Here is a 16551-nt window from a genome sequence, read left to right on the forward strand (position 1 = left end):
TCAACTAATGGCTACTCGAGCATAAAATTAAGATAGATTCATCGAAACATCACACTTTCCTTACCTTACCTTATGCAGAACACCTTCTTCCCGGGACCAGGCCTCCTCCGTGTGATATGAAGAAGAATGTCAAAGTGATCACCGCAGTCATTAACACATCTTTTTATAAAATATATTGTCATATAAACCCTACTTCTCATCTATCACCAACCTTCTACTTCCCTACGCTAAACCTCTGAAACATTACTAGTTGTACTACACTCCCTTTCATCGATGAATTGTACAATTCTTAGCATCATGCGCATAGGAATCTCTTGAGCGCGAGGCCAGAATAGGAGGATGGAACTTCAAGTGCATCGTGAGGGCACCGTTGGCATTCGATTGAGTGGCTTAGCCGGACCCGTTTTGTCCTGTCCCGTTTTGTCCTGTTCCATTTTGTCCTGTCCCATTTTGTCCTGTTCCGTTTTGCCCTGTGCCGTTTTGTCCTGATCCATTTTGTCCTGATCCATTTTGCATCCGAGCTTCATTCTGAGCCGCTCCGAGCATACCTAGAAGATCCCGAGCATGCTGTGATATTGTTGGAGCCTGTGGTGATCTTGGAAGGATGGGCTGAAAACCAGGCAGTGCGGTCCGTTGCTGTTGCAGCGATAAGATCTGTCCGTCCGTAGTATCCTGCTGGGAATTCGCGGAGTTGGTCTCAGTGCTGGTACCGTTGACAATGCCATTGGCCATATTTCCGCCGTTATTGTTGTAATTGTTGTTGGATGAAGACATTGTGGATATTCTCGGTGATGTTTTGTGGGGTTTTCAAAGATAGAAGATTTCTTGATTGGAACTGTGGATGAAGATAGGAAGAGCTCTGAACCGATCTCATATTTATATATCCTCTGACTCTTTGGCTTTGACTGTGAGCTGCTCGTCCTTTTCATGACTCTGTAGCTTTGACTATAAGTTGGTCATCATTGTTGTGACTACAGGGTCTGAATACAAAACTTCATGTCATTGTTGTCATTTGACTACTCTAAGTACAAAGCTTCTTGTCATTTTCATGACTCTGCAGCTTTGACTGTAAGTCTTTCGTAATTCATGTGACTGAAAATCCCTAACCATTTGGGTACTTATAATATCTGATGAGTGTGAAAGATCTATGACTTCGTTGATGGTGTGGTAGTTTGGGAAAAGTATGAGCGAGGTGCTTTATAAAGTCAATGCATGCGATGACTGCAGGTATGATAAGGCACCTACGTATGCTATGACCCCAAACATGAAACTTCGAATACGATGACTTTTGAGAGTTGTGACATGGCATTGCGGCGCGCAGATAGGGCATGGATACGACGTGACGGCCCGCAATGTCAATTCTGGCGGGGAACTATTATTCACTTGAACTTTTCCAACATCACAATGGCCTAGTGGATACGAAAAATTATATTTCATACAATGTCTGCGTCTCTGAATTGCTCTGTCTCAATATATGATTGGTACATGCTGCGCAGTGACTTGTATCACGGCAACCTACCACAAAATGCCCATTGCTCCCTGCGCCGACGTCGCGAGAAATCATCCATGTCGAAAGATTTGGTTCACTACAACATCAGAAGCTTCATGTTCGCTATCACTATTCCCCAAAGTATTAAACAACTTCATGCCATCTTCCGCTCCGCCCAAGACATACTTGCTACACACCCCGAGGACACAACTCACTTATCCGCTCTCTTGACATTTACAAGAGTAGACAGTTCAATCTACTGACCTAGCCCCACTCTTAAATTATTATTCAATCTGTTCAGAGACAGATAATAATACAAGAGCAGGCACTCCCTTTTGTATGGGTCCAAATTGCAAAGTCTTGCATAATTGTACATATATTCCTTGACATACTAACCATCAAACAAGAAGAGAAAAGATCGACATAAACAAGAGAACTAACTTGTCGTTTCGTGGATTTTAATGACAACATTTAACGAAGAGACATAATTCATATCAGGACTTCCTTCTGTGCATAACCCGGGGAAGGAATATTAGAATTGTAAAGGGTATCACAGAAATGTTCCTTCCTGCCATATGTGAAACTAAACATTCCTCCATTTCTCTGTGGCGGGAATTAGAGGGGCAAAATGGTCGAAGTAACGATAGTCTCGTTGATTGGGACAATACACATCTAAACTCCAAGAATTAAAAAAAATAGTAAGTGGAAACATCATGGCTCTGGAGAGCCAAAGTATCAAGACTCGAAAAAGTCCAGTGCGATCTGTTTAAGTGAGCAAATCAAATCTACAAAGAAGAATATTGTTCTCGTCTGAAGTCAAATTTTCTGTCGAGTGTTGTATCCATTGCATACACAAGGTTTGTAGGGCAAGATCTCCCATATTCATCCATAGTTTCTCCAGATATCAAAACACACTAGAAGCAAGTCAAAACGCAGATCTGCACCTCTTCCTGCGCCTGATGCCTTCATCATCTTCCACATCATTTGCTCCTCTTAAACAGGAAAGAGAGTTTCCGTGCTACAAAGAAAGAACTAGGGGAAAAATCGAAATGCTTTTGGCGCTCACTTTCTGTTCATTCCAATTCAAATTGATCACCCCTGTTCTAAGACTTGGGATTGTGTAAGTTTACTAAAGACGCACCTATTTCACATTGTAAGAATATAGTACCACCGCATCAGGTTATCCGCATGGAAGTGCTGTGCAAACTTTCAACTCTGTTTAGCTTCCGATAGCGTTTAAGAGGAAGTAGATGCATATGTTTTTTCCTTGGACGAGACGGAAGACACTAGTTGGTGGGTAACCTGGTGTGCCACATAAGCTTCTCTGGTACTTTTCAGCTGTGGGTATCCACGGGTTAGTAATTGATATCTGGGATAGGCCGTGAGAGAGAGAGCTGAGACAATGATAGTCTGTCCTTGAAAGGACACCTCCATGCAAGCGAGGCCTGCGGCAACAAGAGCCTCAGAGTCCGGAAACAAGAAGACGATGCCCATACGTGTAGGAACCCAGCTGTGAGCTGTCGACCGTTCAACACCAGAGCCAATGACAGCCTACCTATTCATCACATCGAAATCGCAACACCACACGCCGCCCTCAAAGAACCATCACGCTGACCCTCAAGTCCCATCATCCTCCCTCCGCCACCACGCACACTACCGGCACATATCTTGCACCGTTTCTAAGCCGACCCTCTCGTGAACAAAGGAATCGAACAAGTACCGCGTCCTTCGCTCCATCTTTCAGCACGCCACGCCCACTATGAGCACTAGCACTCGTAGTGCCCGTGTAACCCGCATGAAAAGTCGGTCACATGAGCAAAGCGAGTATTAGGACGGCGAGAGCGCTTGACCGGATTGATCGGATGGGGATCTTTCCCTTTGCCCCGGCCATTGTTTATAAGTAGGGGGACCCACTATTATGGTTGACGAGCGAGAATGGGAAGGATGCTGATGGATGGGGATATCGGGACCTGCGTCTGGCGATGGGCAGATGTGTTGGGCTATTTGTGCTAGGGGGGATGTGACTGGGATAGAGGAGGCCAATCGGAGGCGCGAATTGGGGGAAGAAGGGTGAATGACTGGGGAGCATGATGGGAGGAAATATTTTTGATGTTTCGAGAAGGAAAAGCGCCGGTATGTATGCTCAGGTGCCAGGGTGAAATTTTGTCGACGTTGTGCTGTGGAGGGAAAAAGCCGTTGTAAGACCGTCAGCATCCGATAGAAGCCATTCGGTATTTCGGAGACGACTGAATCACTTGGGCTGAAGGTGTTGCTTGATTGATGATGCTGGTACTCTTGTAGATAGTCCTAGTGGTATAATAAGTTTAGTAGCATCTGTGGGGAAGAGGTCCCGATGAAATGCTCTAGGAGAGAGAGCCAATGGGAGATTCCGGATCGAATTCACCGTGTCACCTTGCAGCACTCTCTAAGCGTAATCGTACTTTGTATGCACCGCACCCACGCAGAGCTGTAACGCCGTTGGCTGCAGCCTTACCCAGCCCTAGGCTAACCTGAAATCTGCTACAGAGCTCTCCAGAACAATGCAACAATCATGATACCTTTGGATGACCATGCAAGATGTGATCTCTTAAGAGTATTATCTTTGCATGATTTATTTGTGACATTAACTGACCGCAGATAGCCCGCTCTCTCCTTAGAGTGAGACATGCTGCTAGTCTATGTTATCGTGCCGAGTGACAATCAAAACCAGCATAATGTATTTGATAGAAACACCCGATTACATTAGACGATCGACGGCGGGGAGTATGGCAAAGATTGCAATGAATATGGGCGTATGATGCGAAAAAATGGAGTTGAGAAGTGCTCTACCTCCAGTCTCTTGCCGCTCCGCATGTTCGATAATAACTAACATGCTTCCTCAGGCAAGTCTTTACTAGGACATGAAAAAACTCTCCAAGACTGCCAATATAGACAGAGCTCTGCCTAAGAATGTTGTTGATATGTGTGCATATTGCGATGGCAGTACTGACGTATGCCGCCTGAACGACGATATTGCCTAGGCATCAGCCAAGAATTGGCTATCGTGACAGAAAGACGACCATGACAGCTGGCGGGGAAAGAATAATTATCAAATGCACAGTGCCAGACAGTACATTGGAAGAGAGCTATGCTGGTAAATCAAGGTCGGTGGTTTTCATTACCTCGGCCAGATGAGCTCCAGCTTGTTTGAACTTGGTTTGCAATGAAGGACTAGGCTTCGGTGGCACATGAAGGCGGTTAGATTGTGACGACAAAAGCAAGTCTCAGTCACTCGACACCCTGGGAAGGCAATGCCTGATAGAGGGGTTCTCATTCTTACCTTGCTCATTCGAGGAGAGGAGAAGGAGGCAGGGAGCATGTCGCAAGATAGAAATGCCGAAAGGCGTTGGTGTGGAGGGAGTGATAACGGAACGCCGTCCCGTGCAGGCATATTCGGCCCTGAAGTATAGGCTCACGGAAGGAGGGATACGGATCGGTAGACATATTCAAAAACTTGATACTCTGGCTACCGTCGGCTACACAACACTCGGATGCAGTTATTGGGGGCGAGACAGGTGGGATGTCTATAGCCTGGATGGATCCACGTGGCGCGGTAGAGACAATACTAAAAGCATTGTCGAATGATCTTGCAGCCAGAAGTATCTCAACTTGTGAATGGTACGTTGATATCCTCTTCTGTTGCCATGTCCCCTTGCTCACGGTTGTGATTGGCAGACAATGGATACAAAACATCGTAGCGTGCCGATGCAAGCCATTTCCTCCAAGTGTGGGAGAAGGAGCACGCGCAAGTATCCTGACCACGTGCACCACCCATCATATGTAGCAAGATTTAGGAAGCGACTCTCTGGATGGATGCGCTGGTCATCAACAGTGAGTTTCGTCTAGGTACACCGGCTGGAGGAAAGTTGTTTTTTGGCATTCGCCCGAAAGTAGGGGCGGGTTCGGGAAGGCGAGCACGTCCTTCATAGTGCCGTAATTGGCCCTGCAGCAGTGGTTGCCTGGTCTAATTTCTGACCTTTGGGAAGAGGCAAGGCCTGGGTTCGGGACACCACCCCCTTCCATGACAGTAGTAAGTTCTTGCAATAATGTAATGACGATGAAAGAAGGTTGAGCCTGCAGGGGTGAGCCAGGTCCCAAAAGCTCCGTAGTGGCCATGTTCGCATCACGGGGTAGCGCTGAGCAACTCAATCTACAGGAAACGTTGTCTGTGCTGGGCGCGCAGAGGCAGTGTTGCGGTGATGGGGGAAGCTTGTTCTATCACTTCTGTGGCCATGTCCAGCCAGGAACTGGAGTTCGGTGGCTCTAAAAAGTGGCCGTGGACGGGGGTGGTGGGCCGCCTCTGAACCGTCAAGGGGGTGAATCTGCCAGTGCAAGGGTTAACAGCATGTTGACGACTGTGATTCGACGCGGAATGGGAAATGTCTCTGCACCAAAGGACCGGGTTCTGGCGCATCACAGCAGCTGCCGGTGGACGAGTGAGGCCGCGAAGGAGGCCGCGTTCAAGCTGGGCAGCGCCATGAGCCAGCATCTACCATCGGCCATCGAGGCACGCAGTAAGATCAAGGTGATGCTACCTAGTAGCGTAGCAATGCGGTCGGAAGATAAGAAGCAGAGGGTAACAATACTCAAGACGGAGAGTGAGTGTGAAAATGCAGAATACTCGTAAGACAAAGTAAGGTATAAGACAGAAAGGGTACCCATAACTACGAGTAGTTGATACCTCGTAATCTGAAAAACGGCAGCAATTTAGTGATTGAGAAACAAGAACCTACAACGTGTGTTGGGCACAGTGTCTGTAGTGGATGCGGATAGCAGCGCGGTGAATTCGGATAGGTCGAATTAGTGCTCCATAAGGCAGGATAAATGTTAGGCTGTAGACGATGGTTGGTTGGATACGGCTGTGGCTGTTTGGGTGTGTAATGATGTGATAGTAGTGGTGTCGTCGTCTTGTGTGTGTCTGGTCTGTCTGTCTGTGTCTGTCGGTGTGTGTGTGTGGTACTTGTATGTAGGTAGGACTATGGAAAAGTTGGAAAAAGCGGCGTGTGATAACGAGATGGGATCCTTGAGGCTTCTCTACCCTACCAGGACAGGGTTGGACAGGGAATCGATGTCCAGAGAACGATGGGTAGACTCGAGAGACAGTGTATCTCGTATCATGGCTAATGATTACCTGCGATACCTATTCGCTAGAGTCGCTACGCTTGGGGTGGGATTTATAATACATACAGTACGAGCCTGAAACATGTATTGGTAAGAATCCTATTGTTTCGTTAGATGGCGATGAATATGTGATGGGATAATGAATGAACATGTTTGACCGTGTCTGATCTGGTATAGTGAGACTCACAACAATTCGTCACTGTGAGATGCATCGAGTGTACCCATCACCAGTCGCTCGCTGCAATTGGTCGCTCGCGGCTAGTTCTATTCGATTTTCTCCATCTCTTGAAGGCAATTGCCCAGGTAGGTGGTAGGTACGGGAGTAGTTGATGAAGATAACCTACCTCGTGGTGCAAGGTGTACTGTGTAAAGGATGGAGTTATTTTTTGTAGGAGGAGATAGCTGATACCTACCGAGTGACTGCCATCATTCACTCAGCCCTCGCGTTTGTTCGCGCCTGCCTTGTTTGAAACGAACCACCACTACGCGCGCCTTCCAACTCCTCATTCTTATTCTATGTATGCAGTGTCATCTATCTATATGCTTTCTCACTGCTACACGACATGATCCTTCATCCTACATGTCTACAAACCACATCTGCATTGCATTAAGTCATACCGTACTTCGTACTGGCTGCTCACACATTCTTTGCCGCCGTCGCTGTTGCTTTGCATTGGACTCGAGGCTCCACCCAAGCGTACCTCATCACCTCTTCTCCGACTACTCCGTTCTCCATAGACATACCTAGAATGCACATTTGATGATATTACGAGTACTACAAGCCGCCATCATACCCAGTAGCCGGAGCTAATCCAACTACTGAGCTTTCACTTGGCCACGTCAAGACTCAAGAGATTTCGATTAGGTCTTCTGACTGGCTGTGTTCAATATCAACCTCTGCCAGTGCAAGAGCTGAGCTCTATCGCCCGCGCCTGTGGCTTGGCTCCGTCGAAGCCTTTGTGCAGCCTGTTCGCCATCCCACCAGTGCCACTATCATATCGCCATCTGTCTCAAAATCAACCTCATCCCCGTCCTGGTCCTCCACGTTGAGAGACACACCGCCGCCGGTCCTGGACAATGGCACAAGCATCACACTTGCTCGCTCTCACCACTGCCTACCGCCTGCACACATCCAAACCTGCCACCCCTGCCCACTGTGCACATCTACAAATCTCACTGCTGCAATTCGCTGCCCAGCACGACAGCAACGTTCAGGCTATTGCGGGCGGCAAATCCTGTCCTCGCAAGTCGGCCATTCTCCGATAGACCCAACGACCATTGTTGCTGTTGTTGCGATACGAAGCGTCCCACACAGACAGGCACAGGCACAGGCACAGGCCCATAGCCCCCACCCATCCGCTCCACCACCACCATTACCACGCAGAGGAGCATTTACAGGCAACTTGCGACAACCACAACCACGACCACCACCAACAAACGCCAACGGTATCCATTGTATGCCTAAAAGCTCACCAGCTGCAGCGCAGACAACTACCTTGCTGTAAAGACTGATCCTCCCTTACTCACTCGCTACTCACCAAAGAACATCATTCTAATCCGGAGTATTCTGTTACGCTTTAAGGCTTAAAGTTACACTTTTCCTTCTCCACTACGGTCTACCTAAGCCTCTTCCCGTACCCGTGTGCCTGTGCGTCCGCTTGTGCTTGCAGTTGGTGAGTTCAAAGTGCAAGTGCGAGTTGTACCGGCGATAGTGCGAGAGTGTGAAAGAGTCATAACATAGCCTTTGTAGGCTTGTTACTTGATACTCCTAGACTTGACACTCGAGACTCGAGACTCCATTCTCGATCCTACGGTCTACACCCATCCATTACATACTGAGTATATGTATTGTATTGTATTCGGTACCTACCTGAATGTTACGGCACTTTACGGTACTCTGGCTGCATCTAGAGGCACACGCACATAACCCGTCTCCGCTCTGATTGGCCGATTCTTGATAGTCCGAACCGGCACTACAAATCGATAGGATCCCTCCATTATTATCGACTTGACTGGACTTGACTGGACTGGACGGGCTACTACTGGACTTGAGTTGAGTTGAGTTGAGTCGAGTTCGAGTTTGGACTTTGGATTCGAGGGTATTTCTTGAATCCCTCTCCGCACACTGCACGCTGCACTCTGGTACACCTCTACCTTTTACCAGACTCGCGGTTTCTCCCTTTCTCATCCACCTCCGAGCGTCTACACCTGCCCTCCCCCCGCCCACCCGCTTACCCAAATCCAAATCCAAATCCAAAGTCCCAAGTCCAAACAGAGTCCGACTCCCAACCGTCGTCCAACGTCCCAACGATTGGTCTAAACATCCTGCTTTATCCTCATTTCTTCCTCTCTTTTCTTTCTTTCTTTCTTCCTTTTCTTCCTCTTCCACTCTCTATTCATCTCCACTCTCCACTACTCTCCACCTTTCACCCTCTTTTACTACTGGACACCAACTGGACACCAACTGGATATCCACCCTATACTACGGCTTCTATCACCACTACAAGTACTACTGCCACCACTACCACCACCACCACCCACACACACACTACGAGTACACTACTCCTATCCATCCTTCACCACCCTCCTCGCTGCCCCGGCTTGCAGCAGCGCGCACATTCCTCAACCACCCGCTCACAGTCTAGCGTCCGCCCGACACCGATTTAGACTCTCCCCCCCCCAGTACTTGTAGTGTAGTGCGAACTTGCTTCCCCCCCTCCCTCCCATCGCAATCGCCGACTCGTTCGCTCGCTCGCTCGCTCCCTTTCTTCCTTTCTTCCTTTCCCTTTCCCACTATTGTACTCGCAAGATCCAGGCCAGCTTACTACGGCCCTCGTCGCGGATCGCAATAACTACCCACACCACCACCCTTCTTACACCACACGTCCCCCCTCCCCCCCAGTTTGTCTGCGCGCGTCACTCAATAATCCATCCATCCACCCATTCATCCAACCCAGATTCATCCCCAATCCAAGTAAAAAAAACGTACATCACCCAACAGCTTTCCTTCACAACATATTCGCCATTGCAGCAGCACCTACCCGCAGGGCTGCATTCATATTCTTCCATCATTGGCATTTTGCTTTTTCCGCTCGCCCTCATCGCGCCCAATCACGTCGCTTTCGCGTGCGACTCACCACGCCGCTCACCACATCGCCCCCAAGACGACAGCCCACCCGGCATAACGACGTTTCGAAGTTGTTTTACATCCCAGGCCTCCATCCTCTTCCACCAACGCTGGGCCCCTCAGCCTTCTGGAACCCTTTTCACATCTAGTTTGTCGACTGCGACTCAACCTCCGCTTCTCGACCGCGACTTGTCCTCCTCAAATCGTCGCATTTGTTCGCCTCCCACGTCTCGACCCGACCCGATTCGACTCGACCGAACTTCTTTGTCTCGAGCACAGCCATCGCGACAGCGGAAAGACAAAGGAAAGAATGGCCGGCGGGCCGAGTCCGAGTAGCACGAGCCCCTCCAACCTTTCCAACAGCCCTTTCCTCCACGGTTCCTTCAGTTCTGCCTCGTCGTCGCCGCCCAAGCTGCCCTATTCACAGAACAACACGATGACCGCCGACGTATTTTCCGCGTCGCATACCTACAATCTAGCTCCTCCTATCGGCGAGCGTCGCGCGTTCGACAAGAACGGGCTGTCGCTACTCTCTTCCAGCGAGGCTGAACCCAGTCCCGAACCCAAAAACATGCCTTCGATCGTTTTGCGCGGATTGCCCAGTAATAGCGATCGCGACGCGGTGCGCAACATGCTTGTCTTCAGCAACGACTTCATCGATTGCGATCTCGTCCCCACCTCCAAGTACGAAGACAAGAGCACCGCGACTGCGGTGGCAAGGTTTCGAACCATCGAGAGCGCAAGGCAGGCCAAGGATCTCTTGAACGGAAAGCGCAATGCCTCCAACGACGCCACCATCAGCGTAGAGCTCGTGCAGGACAGTCCACCCGCCGCGATTGGCACACGGCGCAACACAGTCGATAGCTCGTCCACTCGCCAAGGACCCCCTTCCAGCGCAACAGGAGTCCCACCCACTGCAACCAACGGCCGACAATCATCACGTTTCAATGGCACCTTCCAACACATGGAGAAAATGTCCCCACCAAATGGAACCCCAGGTCTTGGCAACGGAGAGTTCCCTGTCTCGAATCTCTTTTCTCCAACTTCTCCAGTCAATACCACCTTCGGCCATCGCAATCTGGGAAAATCAGTTATCAACGACGAGGCTGATGATGACGATGGGCTTCTCAAGGAGTCCATTGGTTATGCGACTGGAGGTCCCCCTGTTCAGGCCTCGCTTGCTCGCCGCACTACCAACCCTTCCATCCCAGTAACTCGCTTTTCATCATTGTCACTCAACACCAATGGTGTGAATGGCATGAGCTCTCCACCAATGCCCAATTACGCCTCTCCGCGATCTGCTGCGACCATGCAATCTCCCCCAACATCCAACATCTCAGCAATGTCTCCGCATTCGATTCCTTCTACCTTGACTAATCTGGGCCCCAATGCGAACTATCAACAGTACACACAGCAATTCGCTCGGCACAACTACCCACCAGTTAATCCGGCTGACCAGAATCCTCCCTGCAACACACTCTACGTCGGCAATCTTCCCATGGATACTTCCGAGGACGAATTGAAGGCAATGTTTTCTAAGCAGCGTGGCTACAAGAGGCTCTGCTTCCGTACAAAGCAGAATGGTCCCATGTGTTTCGTTGAATTCGAGGATATCTCGTTCGCTACCAAAGCTCTGAATGAGCTCTATGGACACCCATTGCATAATAGCGTGAAGGGTGGCATCCGACTGAGCTTCTCCAAGAACCCGCTCGGTGTGCGCACCGGGCAGCCAACCAATATGGGTTCGGCGTCTGCGGTTGCACCCAACTCGGCTATGTCTGGTTTTGGAGGCAGCGTTGCTGCCCCTCCTGGCTTTTCCACTGCCACAGGCCCTCCCCCTGGATTGTCGGCTCCTCCAGGACTGTCCACCCCCGTGCATACCAATGGCGCCTCTGGATTCGGCATGTACAGTAACGGCGGGTTTCTTCCCCCCAACGATATGGCCAGTCCCATCCGCGCGCAACCAATGGCGGCCGGACTGGCCACTTCTGTCTCCGGCAACGGTTTTGCTGGAATGCAAAACTACGCCGCCTATATGATGGGACGCTGATCACCACGGATGAACCGTCCACGCAGTAACGAGAGACGACTTTGGAGTTACCGGGGAGCATACATCACTGCACGTGTTCGAATCTTCTGTCTCGTCTATTGTTGCGTTATATCCAGTCACTTCAGTCATGGCGAGGTGTTGTGTGTTGTGTTTGATTTGGCTTCTTTTCTCTTTCACGCAAGGGCATGGGTACTGGCGCGAAAATCCTTCAAGACCATTGAGTCTACTGGGGGATGGGCTCCATTTCAAGCATAAAGCGATGATTCCCCCTGTGCGTTGCTTTGATATACAGGTTCGTTAGGAGAAGGCGTCTTGGTGTAGTTATTTGTCGTTATGTTTTGTGTCATTGCATCCCAGTGGCTGCATTGGTCCATCGTTTTCTCTCTTCACGGTCAGGAGCTCGGAAAAGCAGGTCTTGCGAGATCGCATGCATGGAAGGGGTTTGTTGGACTCGTGTTCTACTTCAGGTCAGCCTCCTCGAGGTCTCATTGCTTTGTCTCTTTCCCTTCCTTCCCCGGAGCCAGGTATACCTGTTTTCACTTCCCTATCTGTCTTACTGTGATGGATGGGTTTGTCTCTTGTTCCCTTTTTTTTTCGTTCACTGGCCTTGCACACATAAATCGGCGCGAGTTGTACTGGGGCGTGCATGGCTGGATTGCATCTCGGTTGAGCAGATACTGTCAAACATGCAGGGTTTGCTTTTCTTTTGCATGGCGGATATCTGCTTGGGAAAGTATCTCTTTCGAGTATCTGTCTCCTGGGAGGATTTTGCTTTTATAGGTCATCCGGGTTCATTTAGAGTCGTACGCGCTTTCGAGTTTCCGTCGGCATCATTTCAAAGCTGCGCGATATCCTGTCCCTACAGCATCCTTTATCCCCCCTTTTGATAGCATCTACACGGATTGTGCGATTTTCTTAGTAATAATAGTCTATCTTGGATTTCCTATGAAGGGTTTCAATATGAGTTTGATGAATCTCAAGGTTTGCAAATCTCTTTCCGTCATCTAGAGACCGGAGCATTCCCATAGCACCATAATGAAGCATTTGTTCATCACCGCAAGGAACGGCTACTGCCACCCCTTCACGGAACCCAAACTTCCCTCTACGATGCATGTTGGAGTTGCATGTCGTCACCCACACACGTGGGAACGGACGGCTTCTTGCATGCCATCCACCGTTCTTGACCGCGGCAGCCACGCAGATCCTTGCTTTCCTCATATTGGGAAAGGCATGGGGCATCAGATAGGAACGGAACAAACGCATATCCGTCCCAGGCCATAATACCCTAGATTCTAGAAATGTCAGCAAGGAACAGGCCGGGGGGTTTTCTGCATTGTACTCCACCAGAACAAAGAAGGCGTGACAGTGAATCACGTGAGAATACCCTAGCTCTGGAGGTCGGAAGGCTTGGCACTGGGAGCTTTTTTCTGCCTCCATGATGGGACGAGGACGGAACACCAAGTGCACCAGCCACAACATTTCGATTTTTGGACTCTAACAGCGTCCTCCGCGTGAAGGTGCTGTGTAGGCTTCGTTCTGCAATCCATTGGACTTAATTGGCAGGATGCCTCCACGGTTGGGGTCAACACGGTTGACCTCAAAGGCATCGAGTTCTTCTTCGACTCTTACGGCCGCCGCCCGCCCCTCCACAGTCGCCTGCACACAGCGCCAGTTCTCACAGACATCGAGTCAGCAGGTTACCAGGCGAAGACGGGAGTTCTATCAATGGCTCAACGGTCCGGGTAGACAATTGAGGAAACCGCTTCCCAATTCGACTAACTACCTTGGTGCTTGGGACAAGTACGGAAACCTGGTACGAGCACCGCCAACCTGGGAGCGAAAGACCCCAGAACAATTAGAGAAAGAGGAGGCGGAAAAGGCAAAAGCGAAGGCAAAAGCGAAGGCGGACGCGATAGAGAAAGCTAAAAAAGAGGGCGAGGAGGGCAAGGCTAAGACGCCGGCTGAAGAGGAAAAGCCTGACGATCTCGAGGCCTCCGTGAGACGTGATGAGGAAAAGGCCAAGGCACAAGAGGAACAGGATCCGAACTACCTTCCCCAGGAGTCGGAAGAAGATTTGCAGCCGTTCCCGCTCAACAGATATTTCAGAAGTCAACCAGTATTGAGTGAAGCGCTAAGGGAGGAGATCTACCAGAGGGTGACAAGAGATGGAGCCACTGTATCGCTGGCAAGTGTCGAGTTCGGCGTCAGCAATGAGCGCGTCGGCGCGGTCGTGCGACTGAAGCAACTGGAGAAAGAATGGATCGCTCAGGTATGTTCTGGATCCTTTTTCCCAATTTTCCCATCTACCATTCCTATCCCGCACACAATATCATTGTTGCGGTCGTGACATGATGAGACACAAAAAAATTCGATTAGTCTTTAAGACATCCCAAATGGTTACAAAACTTTAACTATGCTCTTTCTGAAACGTCAACAATCTCCCACCACATTCCGACTCAGACCTCTCAGCAAGAAGCATGTGCTAATCTAAGTCAACAACAGGGCAAACAACTCGCACAACCCTACGCCAAAGCTGTGTTGCAAATGCTCCCTCAGACCCCTTTCATCGACCAATCGCTCCCCGAGAACAAAAACACACGACCCATTCCCCACGAACCCATCAACGACCTGATCGTCCACCCCGCCACCCGACAACAGCTATTCGTCCCCGTCGCCGAGTCCCGCAAATTCACGCGTGAGGACGCCGGAAAGGCTTTCGCAAACGATCTCCTCCCCGCCGACGCCCGCATCCCGCATCCCGAGCTTGTCCAGGCCGAGCGCGAGATCGCAGAGGGTCTGCCCCGGGCTCAGAGGGAACAACGCGCGGTCGAGCGCTTCCAGAAGGAGCAGGCCGCCAAGGCAGCGGCGGAGGCAGCGAAGAAGGCAGAGGAGGCCCGCTCCCGAAACGTTGTGCCCCAGCGACGATGGGACTACGTCTTCACGGATGTGAGCGTGGAGCGCGCGGGCAAGGATGGCCGAGGCGTTGGAGGCGTGGGTTGGAGGTACGGTTTCCCCCACGAGGACAGGAAGAAGGGACAGGTCAAGATTCCCACGAAGGTCGACGCATAGATTTAGGGAGGGTTGTGGTTGGTCGAAATCAAGTGTACGATATGTATTATCGTTTGTATATTTTATTTCCCTCTATGTCTCCCCGCCTCTTGGAAGTGGAGAGAACTTGGTTGGGCATGGCATAGCATGGCATTGTGCAATCAAAAGCGGCAAGGCCTGGCTTAAATATCAATGATGTCTGAACGTTACAATATGTTTTCGCTGCTGTAGATGAGCTTCTCTCCGACTGATTTCTAGCTTGTCGGTCACACTCAGCCACGTGGTCTATATTGCCGTGACAGAAAGTGTGCAATACGAAATGCCCACTCTCATGCCCACGCAAGCCATTCAATTCAACTATTCCAACCGGCCCCTCCCATCCCATCCCACCAACTCCTCTGAATCCTCGCTCAACCCTCAATCCCCAATCTCCAACCCACCCGCTCACCGATACGCAACCCGCTGCCCACCCCTCTTCTCCAACTTCGCCTGCCTCTTACTCGCCGCCGCACCAGGCTGCGGCACGCCCGCGGCATCCGTAAACCCACCCCTAACCCCCCTATACGTCGACCACGCCAACCACACCGAATACGCCGGCACCACCGCCCACAACCACCACCCATAGTCCCCGACCACCGCCGCGACTACCACGCACCCGTACGTCCAGTACACGACATCCCACATCCACTCCGTCAGGCCCTTGGCGTCGAGGTCCTCGCCCGCGCGCTTGAGGCTCCCGTTCGCGGCGTCGTATATCGGGCGGCTGAGGCGCTCGAAGTAGAATTGGATGAGGAGCTGCGGGGAGGAGAAGAGGAGGTAGAGGAGGAGGGAGCGGCGGGTGAAGGAGGAGCGGAAGACGAGGGCGCGGAGGAGGAGGAAGAGGAAGTGGGCTATCAGGGTCAGGAGGAGGGTTTGGTTGAGCCGGGAGGTGTTGGAGGCGGCGAGCGTTTTTTGTGCTTTCTGGGAGGGAAGGGTTAGTGGGATGTGCTTTGCGAAGGGGAAGATTGGGAGATTGTGATGGGGAGAGGGGAGGTGGTCGGAAGGGGTGGAGGGTTTGCGATGCGGGATATTGGGAGATTGGGGGAGGGGAGGTGTTTAAGTTGGCATTTTTGATGTTGAGACATAACAGAGAGGGTGCAATGATGGCGATGATAGAAATATGATAGTGTCTAATTGCCAATTGAAGTCGTGGGAAATGGATATATGTAGTAGGAGTGTGAAATGTGCAACGTGGGGTTATGTGCGTGATTGTTTGATATTGGGAATTGGGAATTGGGAATTGGGAATTGGGAATTGGGAATTGTGCAATGAGACAAACCAAATGTCAGACAAGAAATTGACTCACTTGCGCCATGTTGTGCGATGTATGGTGCGAGGGTGTTCCTGAGACAAGAACGAACCCTCAGCAACCGGTGGTATGTGTGTCGTTCAGTTTGGATATAATTTGGAACACGCGCGTGGATGTGGTGGTTGACAGTGTATTGTGCTTGTAGTACTAAGTACTAAGTAGAAGTAGGGAAGTCGTGGTCAGCCAAGCCAAGCTTTCCCTCCCACCAACGCGCTTTCCCCTCTGATTGGCCAGACTGCGGTCGTTGGCCCGTGCAACTTCCGTCCTTCACAACATTCAGGCGCGAGCTCATCGTCGAACGCATACCAAATCTCGTCCTCACTCTCCTC

The 16551-nt window shown here is 50.6% G+C and overlaps 5 protein-coding genes across 5 annotated transcripts; 3 read left to right on the forward strand and 2 right to left on the reverse strand.

Moving 5' to 3' along the window:
• Positions 1 to 390: 390 nt before the first annotated feature.
• BU24DRAFT_459460 (uncharacterized protein) lies at positions 391 to 774 on the reverse strand (the record flags this gene model as incomplete). Its single annotated transcript, XM_033531731.1, has 1 exon — positions 391 to 774. One exon carries the CDS (start codon positions 772 to 774, stop codon positions 391 to 393), a length of 384 nt encoding a protein of 127 aa, XP_033388169.1.
• Positions 775 to 9919: 9145 nt separating this feature from the next.
• Positions 9920 to 12042, forward strand: BU24DRAFT_127844 (RNA binding protein-like protein). Its single transcript, XM_033520973.1, has one exon. The coding sequence runs from the start codon at positions 10087 to 10089 to the stop codon at positions 11824 to 11826; it is 1740 nt and encodes a 579-aa protein (XP_033388170.1). The 5' UTR covers positions 9920 to 10086; the 3' UTR covers positions 11827 to 12042.
• On the forward strand, positions 12043 to 12821 carry BU24DRAFT_127845 (uncharacterized protein). Its single transcript, XM_033520974.1, has one exon. It carries the CDS (start codon positions 12258 to 12260, stop codon positions 12711 to 12713), a length of 456 nt encoding a protein of 151 aa, XP_033388171.1. The 5' UTR covers positions 12043 to 12257; the 3' UTR covers positions 12714 to 12821.
• Positions 12822 to 13199: 378 nt separating this feature from the next.
• On the forward strand, positions 13200 to 15083 carry BU24DRAFT_419447 (uncharacterized protein). Its single transcript, XM_033527218.1, has 2 exons — positions 13200 to 14095; positions 14329 to 15083. Exons 1-2 carry the CDS (start codon positions 13391 to 13393, stop codon positions 14893 to 14895), a joined length of 1272 nt encoding a protein of 423 aa, XP_033388172.1. The 5' UTR covers positions 13200 to 13390; the 3' UTR covers positions 14896 to 15083.
• Positions 15084 to 15318: 235 nt separating this feature from the next.
• BU24DRAFT_459463 (uncharacterized protein) lies at positions 15319 to 16228 on the reverse strand (the record flags this gene model as incomplete). The annotated part of the gene is made up of 2 exons (XM_033531732.1): positions 15319 to 15834; positions 16220 to 16228. The coding sequence occupies 2 exons, from the start codon at positions 16226 to 16228 to the stop codon at positions 15319 to 15321; spliced, it is 525 nt and encodes a 174-aa protein (XP_033388173.1).
• Between the last annotated feature and the right edge of the window lie 323 nt (positions 16229 to 16551).

This window comes from Aaosphaeria arxii (genome assembly GCF_010015735.1).
Source record: "Aaosphaeria arxii CBS 175.79 unplaced genomic scaffold BU24scaffold_2, whole genome shotgun sequence".
Classification (NCBI taxonomy): Eukaryota; Fungi; Ascomycota; class Dothideomycetes; order Pleosporales; genus Aaosphaeria; species Aaosphaeria arxii.

What these genes read in the sequence shown, in the direction of transcription:
- BU24DRAFT_127844 (XM_033520973.1), top strand. Translation starts at nt 10,087, where the DNA reads ATGGCCGGCGGGCCGAGTCCGAGTAGCACGAGCCCCTCCAACCTTTCC.
- BU24DRAFT_127845 (XM_033520974.1), top strand. Translation starts at nt 12,258, where the DNA reads ATGGAAGGGGTTTGTTGGACTCGTGTTCTACTTCAGGTCAGCCTCCTC.
- BU24DRAFT_419447 (XM_033527218.1), top strand. Translation starts at nt 13,391, where the DNA reads ATGCCTCCACGGTTGGGGTCAACACGGTTGACCTCAAAGGCATCGAGT. An exon ending in AGAAAGAATGGATCGCTCAG is followed by an intron (nt 14,096 to 14,328) that starts GTATGTTCTGGA and finishes AGTCAACAACAG; the next exon opens with GGCAAACAACTCGCACAACC.